This window comes from Plectrocnemia conspersa, unplaced genomic scaffold (assembly GCF_051122295.1).
Source record: "Plectrocnemia conspersa isolate PC_06_02 unplaced genomic scaffold, ASM5112229v1 ptg000013l, whole genome shotgun sequence".
NCBI lineage: Eukaryota > Metazoa > Arthropoda > Insecta > Trichoptera > Polycentropodidae > Plectrocnemia > Plectrocnemia conspersa.
In genome coordinates, this window is record NW_028277177.1 from 27577714 (window position 1) to 27595716 (window position 18003).

An 18003-nucleotide genomic window follows, 5' to 3' on the forward strand; every position below is an offset into this window, starting at 1 on the left:
ATGCATTCCGAGATAAAGTAAACAAACAATCATACTTTTTGTAAGGTGGCCAGATTTTGAAAATATCAAAGGAGGACACTAAAATAAAAAGGACATATTGGAATTTTTGTTAGAGGATGATACATTTCTGCAGGAGCTAAAAAAGTCATTGTGGAAATTTTTGCTTGAGGATGACAAAGTAGGACCAGTTGTTACAAAAAATATGTCATTTCGAAAATCTAAATTTTTTGCTCAAATACAATCTCTGAAATTTTATTGAGGAGAAATTGCTACGGTAGCTCAAAACAAGGTTGTTCCGGATAAATTTGTTCAAAGAGAATTACATTTTTGAGGGAGGGAGTCTGAAATCGCTGCACACGTTTACATTTTTTTTTTAATAAATAAATACATATCGATCGCAACCAGTAGTGAGGTATTTTTCCAGAGAAGTATGTGTAAGAATTTCGTGAAGATGTTTAACTTTTCCTCGTTCAGATTTTTCAAAAACTGCTGATATCGAATCTGGTCCTGTTGACGAATTGTTTTTTGATATTTTTGTAGTATATTCCATCTTAGAAATAAATATGCGTGGTCCCATTTCAAGTTTGTTCTCATTTGGTATGATTTTATATACTTAGTCTATTTTTTCACTCAGGCTAAGTAATATTTAAGATTACTCAAGGATTCCAAGTTATAGATCCCGTTTCAAAGAATAGAAGACATCGTTAAGGTGAAACCCGTTCTTCATAACAAAGCCGAGCATCTTGAAAGACTTTTTGCAGATTCATTTACTAAGTTTCTATAGACATAACGTTTCCAGTGAAATCGTAGGAGTATTCTGATGGTGAATGAGATCAGGAAAATGACATAATATGACAGAAGCACATATTCATAGAGAAGCTAAATCAGTGTAGGAAGAAAGTCTGAAATAGATAGAATACATCTAAACAATTTTAAATCATCGGCATTAAAAAGGAAACTGGAATTTGTAACTGCCGTATTTGTCATTAATGATTTATGAGAAGAGCTAAGGGATTAGGTTGGACCCATGAGGAGCTCCCAAAGGAGTGAAATATTACCTATCTCTATGTCTTCTTTGATTTGGCTTCAACTTTGATGTCCAATTGAACGAAGCTAACACAAGAATGGACAATAATCTACAGCTGATTCCGCAATTGGTAATTACTTCATACGTCAGTTAATTATAAACTTAAGCAGCAATAAATTATATACAATATAATCATGCGTTTTCTTTTTCGGTCAGCATCATTCAATTATATTAAAGTTTTATTTAAATAATATTAATAATTTCAAAATGAAAAATATAAACTATTTATTTTGCATAAAAATAATACATTTCATTAAAAACTATTGCATTTAAGTGGTACATGTACATCTTTAAGTACTCAAACAAAACAAGAGATTCGGTCTTCGACATAGAAAGATAATTGTGCGAATTATGTTATAATAAATAAAAACAAGACAATTATTGTCTTATCTCTAAATTTTCCAAGAACACTAGCACAACTACTTACGTCATAGTTAAAAATAAAATAACGTATTGCAATAAGCATAACAGTGAATACATAGAAGACCAGCTATATTACATTATAATAAAAACCCTGCTTCAATAAATACTTTTATAATTAACAATTGAGCAATTATAATACTCAACGGATCAAGTAAATAAAAAAAGGAATGTACCACTTTAATTTCATAATTATTAAATTGTACAATGAGCATTTTCGAGCCTTATCCTATAATTCACTACATTACAGTTGACTTATTTTATTCAGTGCTATGAATTGACTTATCAGGCTTACTAAACACTGGAGCGTTTAAGCATTTAATTAATTAATACAATATAATTTCATTGAAAATTTATCTAATGGACACTATCGTTGCTTAACTACATATCTGTTTCAATTTTTAATTAATCTACGCTTTGACGTGTTTTAATCCTAAATGGAAGTATAATTTTTTTAATACGTTTAAAAAATTGTACTAGCCTATGCCATTTCTTTACATTAACGAAAATCACAATACAAAGGACGTTTCGTAATTTATATTAGCAAGCAATATAGCGTTTTATTTAATTAATTTATGCCAAACCAGAGTCAAATGTTTCATATTAAAAATAAGCTAATAATACTGTGTTAGAGGAAGGTGCCATACTTGAGAATTTTTCTCTATATCTTTGATAATATTCTGGAAAATACAATAATTGTAATTCATTGTCTAAAAATATATTTTAAATACTAATAGACTGATTATTTTATATGAATACAACAAACTTACTTTATAACATAATAAGAGATTTTCCAAGATATGACTTTCCCCATTACTTAAAATTTAAATTTATTTATCATAATTCAATTAGCATTGCACTTTTGGGTAAACCAATAAAATTTGTAATACGTATATCAAGTTGTCCCATAAGACTGCGTTTTTAAGGTACAGGTTAAATAAATTAAAAATTAAAACATGTAATACTTTTACTAAATTATATATTCTTCATCGTTTTCTACATGTTAATAAATTTTTTAATAACTGACTCTAAAAATATTGATATTTTTGGAAGCAATAAATTCTTTAATGTTTTTTAAATCCGTTTTTGTCAAAACAATTTTCCACCTAAAATCTGTTTTAGAGATCGAAAAAGATGATAGTCGTTTGGAGCAATGTCTGAAGAATGTGGTGGATGAAAAAGGAGTTTTCAAGAAAATCCATCGATTTTTTTCTATCGTCTTCTTGGACACACGAAGGCGAAGGCGAGCGCTGTCTCGATGTAAAATTACCCTTTTTTAATTAATAAAGGAAGGTATTTTTTATGGTCTGAGTCTTCTTCAGACATTTATTAGATACTTATATTCTGAAAATTAGCACCTTTCCTAATTTTTTAAATGTCTGTGAACTAATGCACGAGACACGTTGAGATTTTGTGTTAGCTTCTGTATCGTTAATCTTGATCCTGCTTTGATGACAGCTCTAATATCCTCATTAACAACCCGCCCTTACGTAGATATTCAAAGTCAAAATTCCCAGAACGAAATTTTTAGAACCACATTTGACACTTTCTAAATTGAATAGCATCCCTGCCCATTGCAATTCAGTTTTTAACTGCTATTGTAGCATTATGATCGAGTTGAAACTCAAAACATAATATAGCTTAACTGAGATTACTAAATAGCATCATTGATACTACTATTGTTAACAAACATTGAAAGAATCGTTAATTTATAAAAAGTTATACATTTTTGAAAATGTAAGAAAAATAACGCAAAGATTTATGGGACAATCTGATATTACAGTATATATAATAAACTATATAAAAACAATATAATATTTGAGATCATTTTAAGTTAATGGTAATGAAGAAGTAATCACATATTCGATACGTTTAAAGTAAACATTTAACATATACATAAACAATTTAGCATTACACAATTAGCATCTTTGGTATTAAACTAATTCGCCATTCGAGCGAACATTTTTATCAAAAAACTGCATTTCAAAAGCTATTTTAACGAGTATCCTAACGATTAAGGCTTTCAACATTAAGGCCAGCCAAAGTTGATACCGGTAATTTGGTAAAAACGTTGATTGAATGGTCTGTAAAATTCTCTGAGCCTCTCTATGGCCGCGGGATTTATGTACGGATGACTCCGGCCCTTCGTCTTGCCCAAGCAGTGCGGAAACGACCTACCCTCCGATTTGAACAAGCACGGAAAACCTTTCGTCGAATTGAAATAGAAATGCTTCTCCGTCACGACGCGCTTCAAACCTAAAAAGTCCTGTAAATATAAACAGATCGATGTTTATTTATGATACATTCAATATGAAGATGTTAGAAAGGATCAATACTTGAACTCGAGCCATTTCAACAGCTGGATCTACAATCAATCTCTCGCCAGACACGAATAACAGTTGAGATAGAGGAAAACTTCGTAGCCAACGTTGGAGAGGACGCACGTAGACTCCTAATCGCACAGGGCCCCAAACTGTATCCACAGTCCCGGTTATTGAACCATTTACAAAAGCCAAATCTTCAAACTTTCGCATCATCGGTTTTTTACTGAACAAAATAAATATCACTTTGTTTTTTTAAGTAAAAAAATTATATATTTTTTATTGTCAAATATATTCTATACCTGGCAGCTTGTGTATAATCACTGATCGCTCTCGTGACTGGATCTCTAACGACTATAAGTAATTTCATAGAAGGATTCATATGCTGGACTCTTTTAGGAACTTCTTTCGTTACAAAGTAACTGGGCGTTTTTTCCATCGTCATTTGGCCTTCTAACGTCGGAGGCATGTGGTGCCGATACCATTGGAAGCCTTTATCGTAATAGCGATCGAAAAAATGAACTTCGGATCCCGCTGCTCTCACATCAGGATGTAATCTAAATTTAAACAAATAAATATATAAACATTAGATAAAAACTGTTAATAAAGATATGACGATATATCACTCTTAAGCTTTTAAGCAAAAAAATCAGAAAATTTGTAATTATACGTATGTATATAAAATAGTTCTTAACATATTGTCAAAAAATCATCGAACTGTGTGTATCTAATAAAAATAGTCTTGTACCTATCCTAAGAATATCTTTAAAAGTCATATCAGTGAAATTATATCGGAATACATTTTCACTGGTAGATATATATTTTTACCAGTGAAAATATAATTATTTATCTATGAGGTGCTAGAAAAATTATAAGATTTATACTTTTCCATAGGTAGTAATACATACATTATTTATTTACATGCGATAAATGTGTATTTTTCAATAAATTTATATTTTCGATAGTGAAGTACAAATACACTTTCACCAGTAGGTATGTATGTATATATATTTTTACTAGTGAAAATATAATTTAACTGACAGTTATTTTTAATAGTGAAATTATATGCTACTCTAAAATGTCTATGAAACTCAATTTGACTGTTGCGAAATGTTTATTTGCTGTTCAAACCAAAACATGAAAGTTCTAAAACTAATTATAGGTCAAATCAAAAATGCAAACAGAGCCAACTGATTTTTCATTGGATGTTTGATATTACGCTATGTTTTAAAAATATGTTAGCTATCCATACCGATATTACTATGAACTTCTAATATAAGAGTGTTCATCAAAGTATATTCAAACCGAATTTTGGGCAATAGGAGGGCGCAAAGAAAATTATCACTTCTCAGAAGTCAAAAATTCACATCAAAAGCAATAAAATCGTGGTTTCGCCGTCGCAGTGGGAACGCTTAGTACCCACTGCAACGGCGAAACCACGGTTTTATTGCTTTTGATGTGAATTTTTGATGTCTGAGAAGAGATAATTGTTTTTTGCGCTCTTCTATTGGTCAAAATTCGGTTTAGATATGCTTTATTTGATTCTCACTTATTGTAAGTCGACATATTGTTATAAAAAGTTTTAATATGAACACTAGATAACAGAGCTTCCATCGTGACGGAGCCGCACGATTTTATTTGTTATAGTTTAAGTGTATTATTTATGTACATTATTTTTATGGTTATTTTTTTGACGATTGTTATTATTTATAATCGTTTGTTAAAGATTCCTTTTATTAGTATTATTATTGTATTTTTGCATATTCATATGTATACTTAATAATTACATATTATTTTTCTTTAAGTTTAAAAATTCATATTATTTTTTAATTTTACGTTAAACTTCGCTTATTAGAGCCAACCGCTTATTTTGGGCATAATGTGTCCTCATTAAGCAGAATGGACTATATGTATAAGCTATGTCAATTTTCTTTAACCCTTTGAGTGGCGAGTAATTTTTTAAGCATATAGTATGTACATGCATCATGGGAGTAAGTGTATTTTAGATTTTTTTTAAAATATTTTTGTTTTTATTTATTGTATTATATTTATTTATAAACTTATATTTATTTATGAAGCGAATTCAGCGGTTTTTAGCACTTTTTTATAAGCTATTTTATTTACTTCCCATTTTTATCAATTTAAGATTATTTTATTTACTTATGTATTAATTAGAGTAAACTTTGATTTATTGATAAAATAAATTCAGTGGTTCTCGACATTTTTATTTATGTCTCACTTTTATCAACTTACGGTTATATTATTTACATTTCACATTTATCATCTTTTTTATTTATTATGTCATAGTTATTTACAATATTATATTTATTGACGAAGCAAATTCTGTTGTTTTCAACATTTACTAATGTCTCACTTTTATCAACTTATGATTATTTTATTTACTTTATTTATTTTCCAACTAAAATAAATAATTGATATGATAATTTGAAAATATTATTGCTAATGATACGTACTGCCTAATAATTAAATATTCTATTAAAGCAACTTCAATAAAATATTTCATACTAGAAAGCATAATTTTAAAAGCCTTAATTAAGGCTACATTTCCAGTTAGTAACCAAAAATACTTGATCACAATAGGTATTTTTATTTGATTATGATCTTTGAGACTATTTATTATCACACACACCAAATATTATTAATATTAATCATATCTTTTGTTAACATTTAGTAAGCGATCATACTGGTTTCGCCTATAAAGGGCCACCCAGAAGACGTACTATTGCTTCATTAAAGATGGCTTTTTCATATTAATTTTATTATTCACTAAATAAAGTGATCTTTGCTATAGATATTACATTATAATAATATTGACCTGATAAATTCCAGTAATGCCCTCGTTCCGCCCTTCTTCACACCGATAATTAGTGCTTCTGGAAACTTTCTGCTAGGTTTCAATCCTTGCTGTCTAAGGAATCTATATTTTGGGGCACCATCAGCTTCGACTAAGTTGATATCGCTTATCAACGGAACGACTCTAACTATGGTTCGAGACGTTTGAATAATGTGCGAAGTCTTAGTCATCCCATAGTTGTTAATAAACGAATGCAGAGAGTTCTGTAAAACACAATCATTAATAAATAGATAAAAATAATAATCAGCCGATCCATTTAAAGTAGTTATATTAACCTTTTTTAGCACTTTATTTAAATTTGATACTAAACAGGAATTGAAGGAAAATGATAAATATAACATAATCGAACATAAAGTTAGCGTTACCAAGATGGAACGCTTCGAAAGTTGTGAATGCCATTGCATTTCTAATTAATGTGTCATCTTGTAAAACCCATCTGAAAATGAAATATATTTATAAAATTATATAGGTAGGTAATTAACACGATATTAAAAAACGTGTAAAAATATAGTACAAGCTTGAGACGACCGCTCAATACGAATAACCACAAATTAACACTTTATATCAACAAACGATAGCTTATCGCATATATTGCGAATATAGGCTTAATCTTAATTGTTAAGGTGTTATCGTCAAAAGCTAATACTATACAAAAGCGAATGTAAAATGTTTTGAATAAATTGTATACTTATGAACGTATTTGTCGATTTCAATTCATCATTTACATATTTGCGCAATTATTCATACGGATTTTCCACTTTAACGACATCATATTCTAGTCACGGAATGACAGTTCGCTCCATGTCGATAAATAACAGAAATGCCAACATTATAGGAATAGGCGATTCTGCTGGTAACATTGAAGAGATCTCTCTTTATTTACAATAAAATATTAGCAATCAAATTTAAAAATATAGTTTATTTCTAATATCATTTTTCTACTTCACTTTATTATATTCATTTTAGAACCTTCTTTTTTTACTAATTATTATATTAAATTATATCCTACAAATTTTAGGCAATATGAATAAGAAGATAGATAAAATAAGATAGAAAACATGTATGAGGAAGACTAAATTCAGTTAATTGACGAGGAAGTTGTCGAATCAGACATAAGATTTAAGATTGCGAGAGGAACTTGTCATTGTTGTGCATATTGCAGCACTACGGAGCATTTCAAACGGACCTTATATTATTGCAAGCGTTGTGATGTGCCATTGTAAATATTGCGATTTGAACCATACATACAATGGTACCTCGGTTTTCGTCGATTTTTTTCTCGTTGCCTCGGATTTCATCGGTGTACATCTAGCCCGCCCGTCTAGCCAAACAATTCCATTGCTTGCCAGTGCTAGTGTTTTTGTGCTTTTTTTGGCCATAATGAAATCTAAAGTAATATATATAAATATAACTAGGCTCCCAACACTATCATATTCTAAAAACATAGTGTAATATCCAAGTGCAAACAAACTGGAGCAATGAAAATTCTAAAATTACTGTAGCGTATGTAGTTTTTGAGGGCTACTTAAATAAACGACCTTTTTTAGAGAGCTGGCGAGGAACCGGGGTGTTAGACCGTTGTCATGGTGAGTGAAAAGAAAAGAATGTATATTTAGCCAATTGTTTAAAAAGCACAATTTGTTGAGCGGTGGTGTGGCAACACTGAGAACTGTCAGAACGCCGCCACATTACAATTAGTTTTAGTTTGGGTTTGAACAACAAATAGAAGTTTCGCAACTGGCAAGCAACAAATAGAAGTTTCATAGACATTTAAGAACAGCATATAATTTCATTAGCGCCTATCAGTTGAATTATATTTTCGCTAGTAGAAATATATCTTCTGGTGAAAATGTATTTGGATTTCACTAGGGAAAATATAACTTTACTGAAAAATATATATCGTATGTAAATAAATAATGATAAACATGTAAATGTATATATTAGTACACAGTATTACTAAAAAGTTGAAATTATATAATTTTATTAGCACCGACCAGATAAATTTAATTTTCACTGGTAAAAGTATATATCTACCGGTGATTACAAAATTACACAGCATGACAATAATTTTTAATAAAAATATAACACATTATAATTTTTAATTCAATTTCTAACGTACGGTCACCCTACCCTCAAAACAGTTCTAACTTAGACTGGTTTCACACGTGCCGGATGGATTTGCCCGGCACCGGGTCGGTGGCGTGTAGTGGGAGTGATGTTGTATGGGCAGCGTCGGGCCGGCTCCGGATGGATTCGTCCGGCACGTCTGAAATGGTAAGTACTAGCCCATACAACACCATCCCCACTACACGGCGCCGGCCCGGTGCCAGGTGAATCCGGCCTTAGTATTGGTAACGTTCTTCTATTGCTGTAAGCAAATTCGTGGAAAACTGTATATGTATGCATGCGTACACGCACCCTTATTTTCAACACAACGATGATGAGCGTTAACATCTTGGATGGACTATATGTAAGACTTGTATGTAAGTTTTATTGGGTTCAGCGTGTACCGACCGTTTCACAACGACAAACATGAACATTTCCGAACGCCGTAAAATGGCAATAAATGCCATATTTGCGACTGAAATCATCTTGACAGATCGGCAGGTACTAGAATCAGGGTTATCAACCGTCCCATATATCCCGGGATTGTATCAGAAAAATTTGACAGATTCGATACGACTTCCTTCATAGCGATTGACGCAGCATCAATCGCTCATCATTCGAAACCGTCAATCACGTAACGATTGATCGTCTCCGGGATCATTTACAATTCAAGAATTTGAAAAACATTCTCTAGAATTTTCTTTAAGAAAAAAACAATTATTTTACGCTGGCTACATTAGTCACACTGACAGCCGGTTTTTCTCTTATCACTCAATAAATAGCGATTTGCGCGTGATGGAATAAAACTCCCGATTTTCCCTGATTATATTTTATAAACAATTTTAGATGTTCTCGACCATATTTAAAAATTTACCAAACTCTGTTTCACAGCAGTTGACAGCTGCATACTTTAAAGGTCATATCTTGTATTAAATTATCGAATCGATACCTCAACTGATAGGTTATGATTTAATTGGACAATTTTAGTTCGGAGCCTCAGTATTAAGGGAGTTCACAGTAATCAAACGTGCTTAGAATACCCCACTATGAAGGTGCGCGTGCTACCGGCTTTGGAAGATAACTATATGTATCTATTGATCGATACTGCGACCAAACATGCTGCTGTTGTCGATCCCGTTGCGCCGGATACCGTTCTGGCAGCTGTCAAAGAAGAAGGCGTCTCTTTGACAACAGTTCTCACGACTCATCATCATTGGTATATGTCCATTTATAACAATATCCGATAGAGTCGAGTGTCTTATATTGTAACGATGCACAGGGATCATGCGGGTGGTAACAAGGAATTGTTCGGCAAAGTTCAACATCTTCAAGTATACGGCGGAGACGATCGTATCGGAGCTCTCAACAACAAAGTTAAACACGGAGACACTTTCACTCTCGGCAATATGGACATAAAATGTTTAGCGACGCCGTGTCACACTTCCGGACACATTTGTTATTACGTTACGCCAAGAGATTTTAGCGGCTCACCGCTCGTTTTCACTGGTACAATTCATTATTTTTGCGATGCTATTCCTAGTTAATATATTGTTATTCATATTTTTTAGGTGATACATTGTTCCTCGGAGGCTGCGGAAGGTTCTTCGAAGGAACTGCCGATCAAATGTACACCGCTTTGATCGAAATCTTAGGAGCTTTACCGAATGAGACGTCCGTGTATTGCGGACATGAGTATTCACTTCAAAATTTAAAATATGGCCAACATGTGGAACCTGATAATAAAGATATTGCAGACAAAATCACTTGGGCCAAGGCTAAGAGAGAAGAGAATTTGCCAACGGTAACATATACTAGTTAATTACAAGAATTTAACATATTGTGCCAATTATTGCACATTAGATACTACCTGAAATTCATATAACTTTTGATTTTTTTATCAGATTCAAAATCTTTTTTATTTGGGTTTGACAGTATCTATTGATTCTATATATGAACACCACAATACATAAATAATTCAAAACAAAAAATAATTCACTAAAATATCAAAAACCAACGAAAAGAATGATATTTAACATAAAACTACACATACAATTTATTTTAGAGCGAATAGAAAAAAGCCTACAAGAGACGAGAAGATTAAGGGTGAAAAATTTTAAACTTGTTTTGTATTTAACTTCATGAAATTCGCAGAATATGCTCTTTGGAAGAATTAGCATAACTCTTAAATTAATGCGTGAGATACTTTCCCTTTTGCTCGCTTGCGTGTTAAGTGACGATAGTGAGTGAGAGTTAAGGGCATGTGTAACGTGCATTTCGCACACTCTTATCTCTCACTCACTCTCGTCACTTAGCACACAAGTGAGCGAAAGGGAAAGTATATTACCATACGCGCCTGGTATATACATACAATATTTAAGTTATGTTCAATATATTTAAGGGCATCGACATATGTTGTTTATTTTATGAAACTCAACCTGTGGTTCTCAAACTATCGATTTCAATTTTATTTTTGTATTTATATATTGCTTACAGAAACGTACAAAATATATTTTCTTTTGTGTTTTACTTGACATTTTATAAAATATATGTTAAGGAATGATCATAGAATAAATATACAAATCAAAAATAAATTACCAAATCAAAATCTTGAAAAATATATAAAGTAAAAAAAAGTTTTATACATCTTAAATCATGAACAATAAAATAAATAAACCGTTTATGATTTATAACTGCTAATGAATAACAGGGTTTAATAAAAAAATGTGTATGTATTTGGCGGAACCAATTTTGCCTTATCGTTTTAGAAAATATAGGGGTTTCGATAACTAGATTAATTGACTAATAATCACCAATTCGTTTCTTTCTCGCAATGCTTGTTAGAATAAGTAATCCAAACCATTTTTGTAATTCCGATATAATTAAATCAACCCATTGTTTTGCACCTTTCATATTTTTATATCGGTGACAGTTTTGCGCGTAATATTGGTTTGTTTCCATAGCGACTAATCGAAAAAATCATTTCCAAGAAATATACTTGTATCCTCTGATATGGTTTCCACATCTTTGGGTACGATTTTTAACTCCTGCGGTACCTTCAAATGACTCATTACTTCTGCTGATCAATTTCCGACCAATCGAGATCTCGATCTTCAAATTCATCATCTTGCAGGTTCATTGTTCAAAAACGTAGGCGAGGTATTGATGAATTATCACTATCACTTTCGGAATCTAACACGCTGTATTTAATCACTTATTGGCTCTGTCAAACAATTTGCAAAATTTCTTCCATAAACTTGTCTTTCCTTTGATCAGCTATTTAGAAAAATAACTAAACAGAATCAAAAAGCACAAAAAACACAAAATTCGAAACTGAGGTTTTTGCGCGTATTTGCGCTTAAGAAAGTGATATCATAATAATCGTTTCATATGTAGTGTCTTTATATAATACAAATATAAGTGTAGATTTAGCAATGATTATTTTTATGTTGTTGAGATGAAGCGTGAGCAACACTAGCACCATCAAAGAATTTTTGTCACATACATCATAAAATCTCACTAAACACAGATGATTTATAGTTATATTGCACAATTACTATTTATATCAATATACAGATGTAATTCAGATATTAGTATCGGTCGGCGGTGTTGAATGCCGAAGAGTTCAGTTCTAGTGGTATAATCATTGTTGGATGCGTTCTCGAGTGAACAAGCATTTTATGTTTCCTTACAGAAGCTTGGACAAATTAAAAAACGCTTATTTATACCAATGACAATGTTGTCAAGCTCTTTATATTAAGTCCACTATTTCTTACGAAGCACGAGTATGTCTCCCATGTGGCGCTTTATTAGCAAAACCATTGTGGTTGCTTCCTAATGTTGACAAAGGATAACTAATATTAATTATTCATTGAGTGAGATAATGCATATTGCTTTTGAAGATCACAATACTTAGTGCTAAAATAGTAAGTTTGTTGTAGCCATTATAAGCTTACATCGATCTTATAAGTTCTGAATATGAATTCCTCCTGAGCGCTTATTCACAAATACGATCCCCATACAAAACTATACGCTATAGATAGTTTTCTTATTTTTAATTACCCTTATGTGCTATACATTATTAAATTAAATATTTATCCTTTTCACTTATGGTGCTCTTACTAGAAGTTAAACTAGTGAGATAGATTTGTTATTGGTTTGAGTCGCTTTTGAAGCATTGTCTCAGATAGCTTTGAAATAACCGTGATTTGGACTCGACATATTGATTGTTTCAGCAAGTCTTGATTTAGCAATCTTGAATTTAAAAATGTCGTAGACTGCAAGAGGTTAATGAATAGTCTACAAGACTAATGCATGCAAATATTATTAAGCACTCAATACAGTGTAGTGGATTTTAATAATTTATATTTATCATTTTTATTATTAGGTGCCTTCGACGATCGAAGAAGAGAAAAAAATCAATCCTTTCATGAGGGTCAACGTAGAAAGCGTTCAGAAGTTCGCCGGATGCACTGAACCGATTCCGACAATGGCCAGCATTCGAAAGAAGAAAGATACATTTAAGTAACCATTTAATGCAACTTGGGATTGGATTAATATGAATAAAAATACAATGTAAAGATTGATTAATTTTATTATATTGAGAAAAATAAAGTTATTTTTACTTATCGAATACGCAGTTAAATTCATTACCTAGTTCTTATATATATACAAACATAAAATATGCTGTTGATTGGACATTGGTTTATACTTTTTTTTAATAATACGGACATTGATTAGAACTTTTTTCTTATGTCAAAACCGGACGTCGATCGTGGCTGGAATGTTTATACATAAACTAAATTTAATAGATCAATATTATAAGGAATGTTTTATTATATTGAAAATGACCTTTTCTGCTTTGGGATGCTTCTTTTTGGCTGGCGTTTTTTTTGTAGCATTTTTATCACCGCCGGTCGACTTTCCTGCTCCGCTAGTCTTGGCGTTGGAGTTGAACTTTCCGTGATGGAACGTGGACGAGCTCGGTTTGACGTCTTCTTCCATTTTAACCGTTCTGAATCCGTCGCCGTGCATGTCTAAGCGGTTCGTGAGAAACTTGATCTCTTTCTTGTATCGTTTGGTTAGTCTTTTGACTTGATAAATCCTAAAGAAATAGTTATATTGAAAAGTAATTAGTTTACGTTGTTGCGTGTAAAATGAAATGGAATAATTGCCTGTGTAAAAGTCGCTGGTTATCTTGGTACAGTAGGTCGCACCGCTGTAATAAAAGCCTATGTTGGCGCCTAGCAGCATCTTCGTCGACGGCGGCGGGGACGTGGGGCGCGGCTCCTGTGCCCCCGCCGCCGCCCGCGCCCCCCGGGGACGCCGGCGGCACTGTCATCCGAACCGCCGCCACTCCACCAGATTTTTGACAACAGTCATAAACGTACTAATTGCGGCCATGAATTTTGTTATTGTTGCCATACAAATAAATAACAAAATTACCTACTAATACCGCTTTGTCAGAGAACTTCGCAAGTAAGAGATGGGTGAGTATATCCCCTTTTCTCTCGCACGGATTCGCTTTGCACTAGTTTAGACAAGTTTATTTAATATATTTACTTCGCTAAATAAATTTAATATAAACTAACTTTAGTTTAAATAATATTTATAGTGATGACCGAAAGATATAATGATTCTAATGAATCGGATCTCGAATTTGAAGGTGTTGAATTTCCCTTGGATAACGAAGACGTGATTGAAATGTTCGAATTGGAACCAGGGGAAGATTATTGTAATTACGAAGTAAGTACTTTTTACATTTGAAATTATTATTTATTATAAAAACAGTAATAACAAATTTTCAATATTTATAGTTCATATCAAATATGTCAGATTCATCGGAGTGTAAAAAATATATCAGAACTCGGAGCATGTTTGGAGCTCACATTTTCTATCTTTGCCTTCAGATGATTCTGGCTATGTGCATGAACCTTTTTTTATTAAATAGGAGAAAGAACTGTTTGGTAGTATGTTTTGCTGAGAACATGTGCTTGGCGTCTTATGTTTCAATGCCTATAAAATATGGATCTTAAAATATTTTGGTATTTGTTAGTAAGCACGGCGCCATGCTAAAAAACACACGTCGTTACTTCCTACTGTGTTTCCCATACTGTCCCAACTCAAAGCGTCGCCGTGCAAAGATTGATTAATTTTGGATTGATTAATTTAAACGGGTGACGTGTTAGTCAATGATTATTTTTTTAAACAAAATTCGTGGCGTACAGAATTTACGAAGTGGCGTTTACAACTATAAAGACCGCCACTTTTGTTTCACGCCTGTCAAACGACAATTAAGAGTCGCATATTAATTTATTATATTTTTATATTTTTAAAAAAAAAAATTATAAATTAAATTTTTGGTATTTGTTAGTTATAACGGCGCCACGCTCAAAAACCACCAGTTATTACTCCCCACTGCGTTTCCCATGCTGTTCAAACCCAAACATAACCTAAAAAATTTAACCACTATACCATTATATTCACTCAGCTTAGGTTTGGATTTGAACAGCAAATGGACGTTTCGCAACTGTCAAATTTGATAACTATAAAATATTTTCATATTCATTTGCATTCCATTGGACTGAAACGAAAATTCTAGTCCCGCCCGTATAGCAAATCGTATATTTAAGGATTAACCCTTCAGGCTCGTATGCCTAAAACAGATTTTCAGTCCCAGGGACGTCATGTTTTTTTTTAATGGAGATAAAGATAAAATTCATATTAATATTTGAGGTTTTTCAAAAAATTGTCTACTTCATGGCGCTCTTGTTCTTCAACATCAGTTTCACTCGATGTACAATATCTGAATCTAAATCGCGATCTTTTGATGACTCTAATAGTGGTCTTTTCGAATAAGATGCCATTTTGAAGATGCCGTACAAATGTATAAAAATCCGAAAAAAAAATAATACTTAAAAAACCCTAATAAATATCATTCTTTATGGGACTTGAATGTGTCAAAAATTGAAATCCTTTGTGTATGCCGACAAGTTGGGGGTCGTAGTTTTGAAAAAAACGATAAATTGGACATTTTTTCGAATAAAATTTTTTTTTTACATCTAAAGCTTGAATCCATTTTTATAGTCTTCAAGTTAATAGAACGAAACTATTGTTCTTATAAGTAGGTGATAAAACAGGACACTATTTTTTTCTGTCCATATGTGTGGGATTTTTGATGGGCGTGCGGTGCACGTTATACGTGCTTGACTGATTTTTTATGCGCGTGCGGTGCACGTCATACGTCCCTGTAGGTGGTTTTGATCCGCGTGCGGTGCACGTCATACGTGCCTGAAGGGTTAAGGAATATGACAGTAGGTACGCTGTACTTCTCCCTCGTTAATGGTACATATTCAGGTAAAAAATTGGAATTTAAACTATTATTAGCTAATAAAATTACTAATTATTTATATTTTAATTTGTTAAATTGTGCCAAGCTACATTATACTAGTTAAATAGTGGTGAAAAATGATTTTGCCCCTAATCCATATAGACTCGCATAGTAACTTAGAAAATATGTTTTTACCACATTATTTTAAGTTAAAATATATATGTATATATTGTATATTGAAAAGTTGTGATATATATAATTTTAATTCTTGAATTCAAGTAAAGTTATTAGTCAATACATATAAAATAAGTTACTAAGCAAACATACAATAAAAAAATCATATTTTATATTTTTTTTATTATGGTTATATTTTATTTAAAAAATATTTCATAGAATATGTGTTTTACCTTTTATATTTAATCAAGCAGTACATTTTATGCTAAAAGTGTAAATAACAAAAATATTATTGTTGTAACATCATCGGTTTATTTCATGGTTAACTAGATAGTGTTTGCGTGAGTATAACGATTTGTTTAGGATGTTAAACGCAGTACTATTACAAACATATTAATTAGTGATACAAATAAAAGGCGTAGAAAAACAATAGACATTAATTATACATATACAACAATAAAGGTTATACTGTCTATTAAATAATAATTATTGATTATTTTTCAATAATTAATGCAAAATTTTGTGTAAGTAAGTATAAGGTGTGCTTAAATAATGATACATCATCAAAAAATACGTCAGCTTGACATTCGGTTTCATAATAAGTGATAATAAGGAAATATCCGTTACGTTCGCACAGTCTATATTTTTTTTCATTTTATGGATCATATAATGGCTGTATCTTGGATCAAGTTATTTTTTATATGTTTATATACAAAACTTATCTAGGTGAACTTTTCGCGTATAACCCACGCTATGTATACCTTTGGCAAAACAACATTTCGTTTCTAGTGACCCAATGGTCCAGATGATTATTACATTTATATTGTATATGTAAATGTGGACACAATTGTGTAGTTTAGTTTAAAGTCGCCGTTATTATTCAAATTGAACAACATTTTAGCGATGTTCTGTTTTGGAAGTAGAGACAACTAGGGCTTTCAATATGTATTTTATGCCGGTATTTACTGTAAAAAGTAAAAAAACTCTTAACATTTAAGATTTTTTTGGTTCATTAAAATAAATATTTAGAGTAGAGATAATTAAAACATTATATATTTTATAGATGAAAAACAGCTCTTAAAGCGGGCTCTAAAATATTTTTTAAAATAAAATTACTAATAAAATCATTTATTATTAGTTTATTACAATATTTAACTAAACAACTAAATAAACGTATATCGGTATTATTAATATTTGTGCAATTAATATCAAATATCTAACTGGCTAATGGGTGCGATTTATCAGGGAATTACTTTAAGAGATATGTGCATTTAAATAAATACTTTGTTGCATAAAACGAACTAATTGTGCATTTATGTAGGTTTAAACTTCGGATTTTTTTTGAAAAGGATTCGTTGCAGAGAGTTCTTCATAAGGTGTTCACTGTCTAAGTTTCGTTTTAAGGAAAAATTATATATTGCTCATTTAAATTGCCCTCCTGACTAATTACGTCACAATATTTGACAAAAAACAATTATGAATAAAATTGACGGACGAGGCTCTCGTCAGTGTTGCCAGAGTGCCATCTAGTTTAAGACAAAATAAATCGCTCCCTTCACGTAATTAAATTTAAAATTGCAAATTTATGCTATTATGTTTAGAATACATGTATAAGTATTTGTGGTAGAAGGATTAAATTAATTTTAACTACAAATATTATATCTATATTACATAAAAGTTGGTTTAAGAATTA

General features: G+C 31.5%; 2 protein-coding genes across 3 annotated transcripts; one reads left to right on the forward strand and one right to left on the reverse strand.

Moving 5' to 3' along the window:
* Positions 1-1287: 1287 nt before the first annotated feature.
* On the reverse strand, positions 1288-7547 carry Hs3st-B (Heparan sulfate 3-O sulfotransferase-B). 2 transcript variants are annotated; one of them, XM_088201695.1, is made up of 6 exons: positions 7392-7547; positions 6979-7139; positions 6665-6906; positions 4131-4385; positions 3844-4054; positions 1288-3773 (listed from the first exon to the last, which is right to left on the reverse strand). In XM_088201695.1, the coding sequence occupies exons 2-6, from the start codon at positions 7105-7107 to the stop codon at positions 3537-3539; spliced, it is 1074 nt and encodes a 357-aa protein (XP_088057821.1). In that variant the 5' UTR covers positions 7108-7139; positions 7392-7547; the 3' UTR covers positions 1288-3536. The 2 variants fall into 2 exon arrangements, with proteins under 2 accessions (XP_088057821.1, XP_088057822.1); XM_088201696.1 differs by lacking the exon at positions 7392-7547 and adding an exon at positions 7218-7262.
* Positions 7548-9551: 2004 nt separating this feature from the next.
* On the forward strand, positions 9552-13439 carry tzn (hydroxyacylglutathione hydrolase tenzing norgay). Its single transcript, XM_088201429.1, has 5 exons — positions 9552-9725; positions 9797-10025; positions 10089-10315; positions 10378-10610; positions 13194-13439. Exons 1-5 carry the CDS (start codon positions 9656-9658, stop codon positions 13332-13334), a joined length of 900 nt encoding a protein of 299 aa, XP_088057555.1. The 5' UTR covers positions 9552-9655; the 3' UTR covers positions 13335-13439.
* The last annotated feature ends 4564 nt before the right edge of the window (positions 13440-18003 follow it).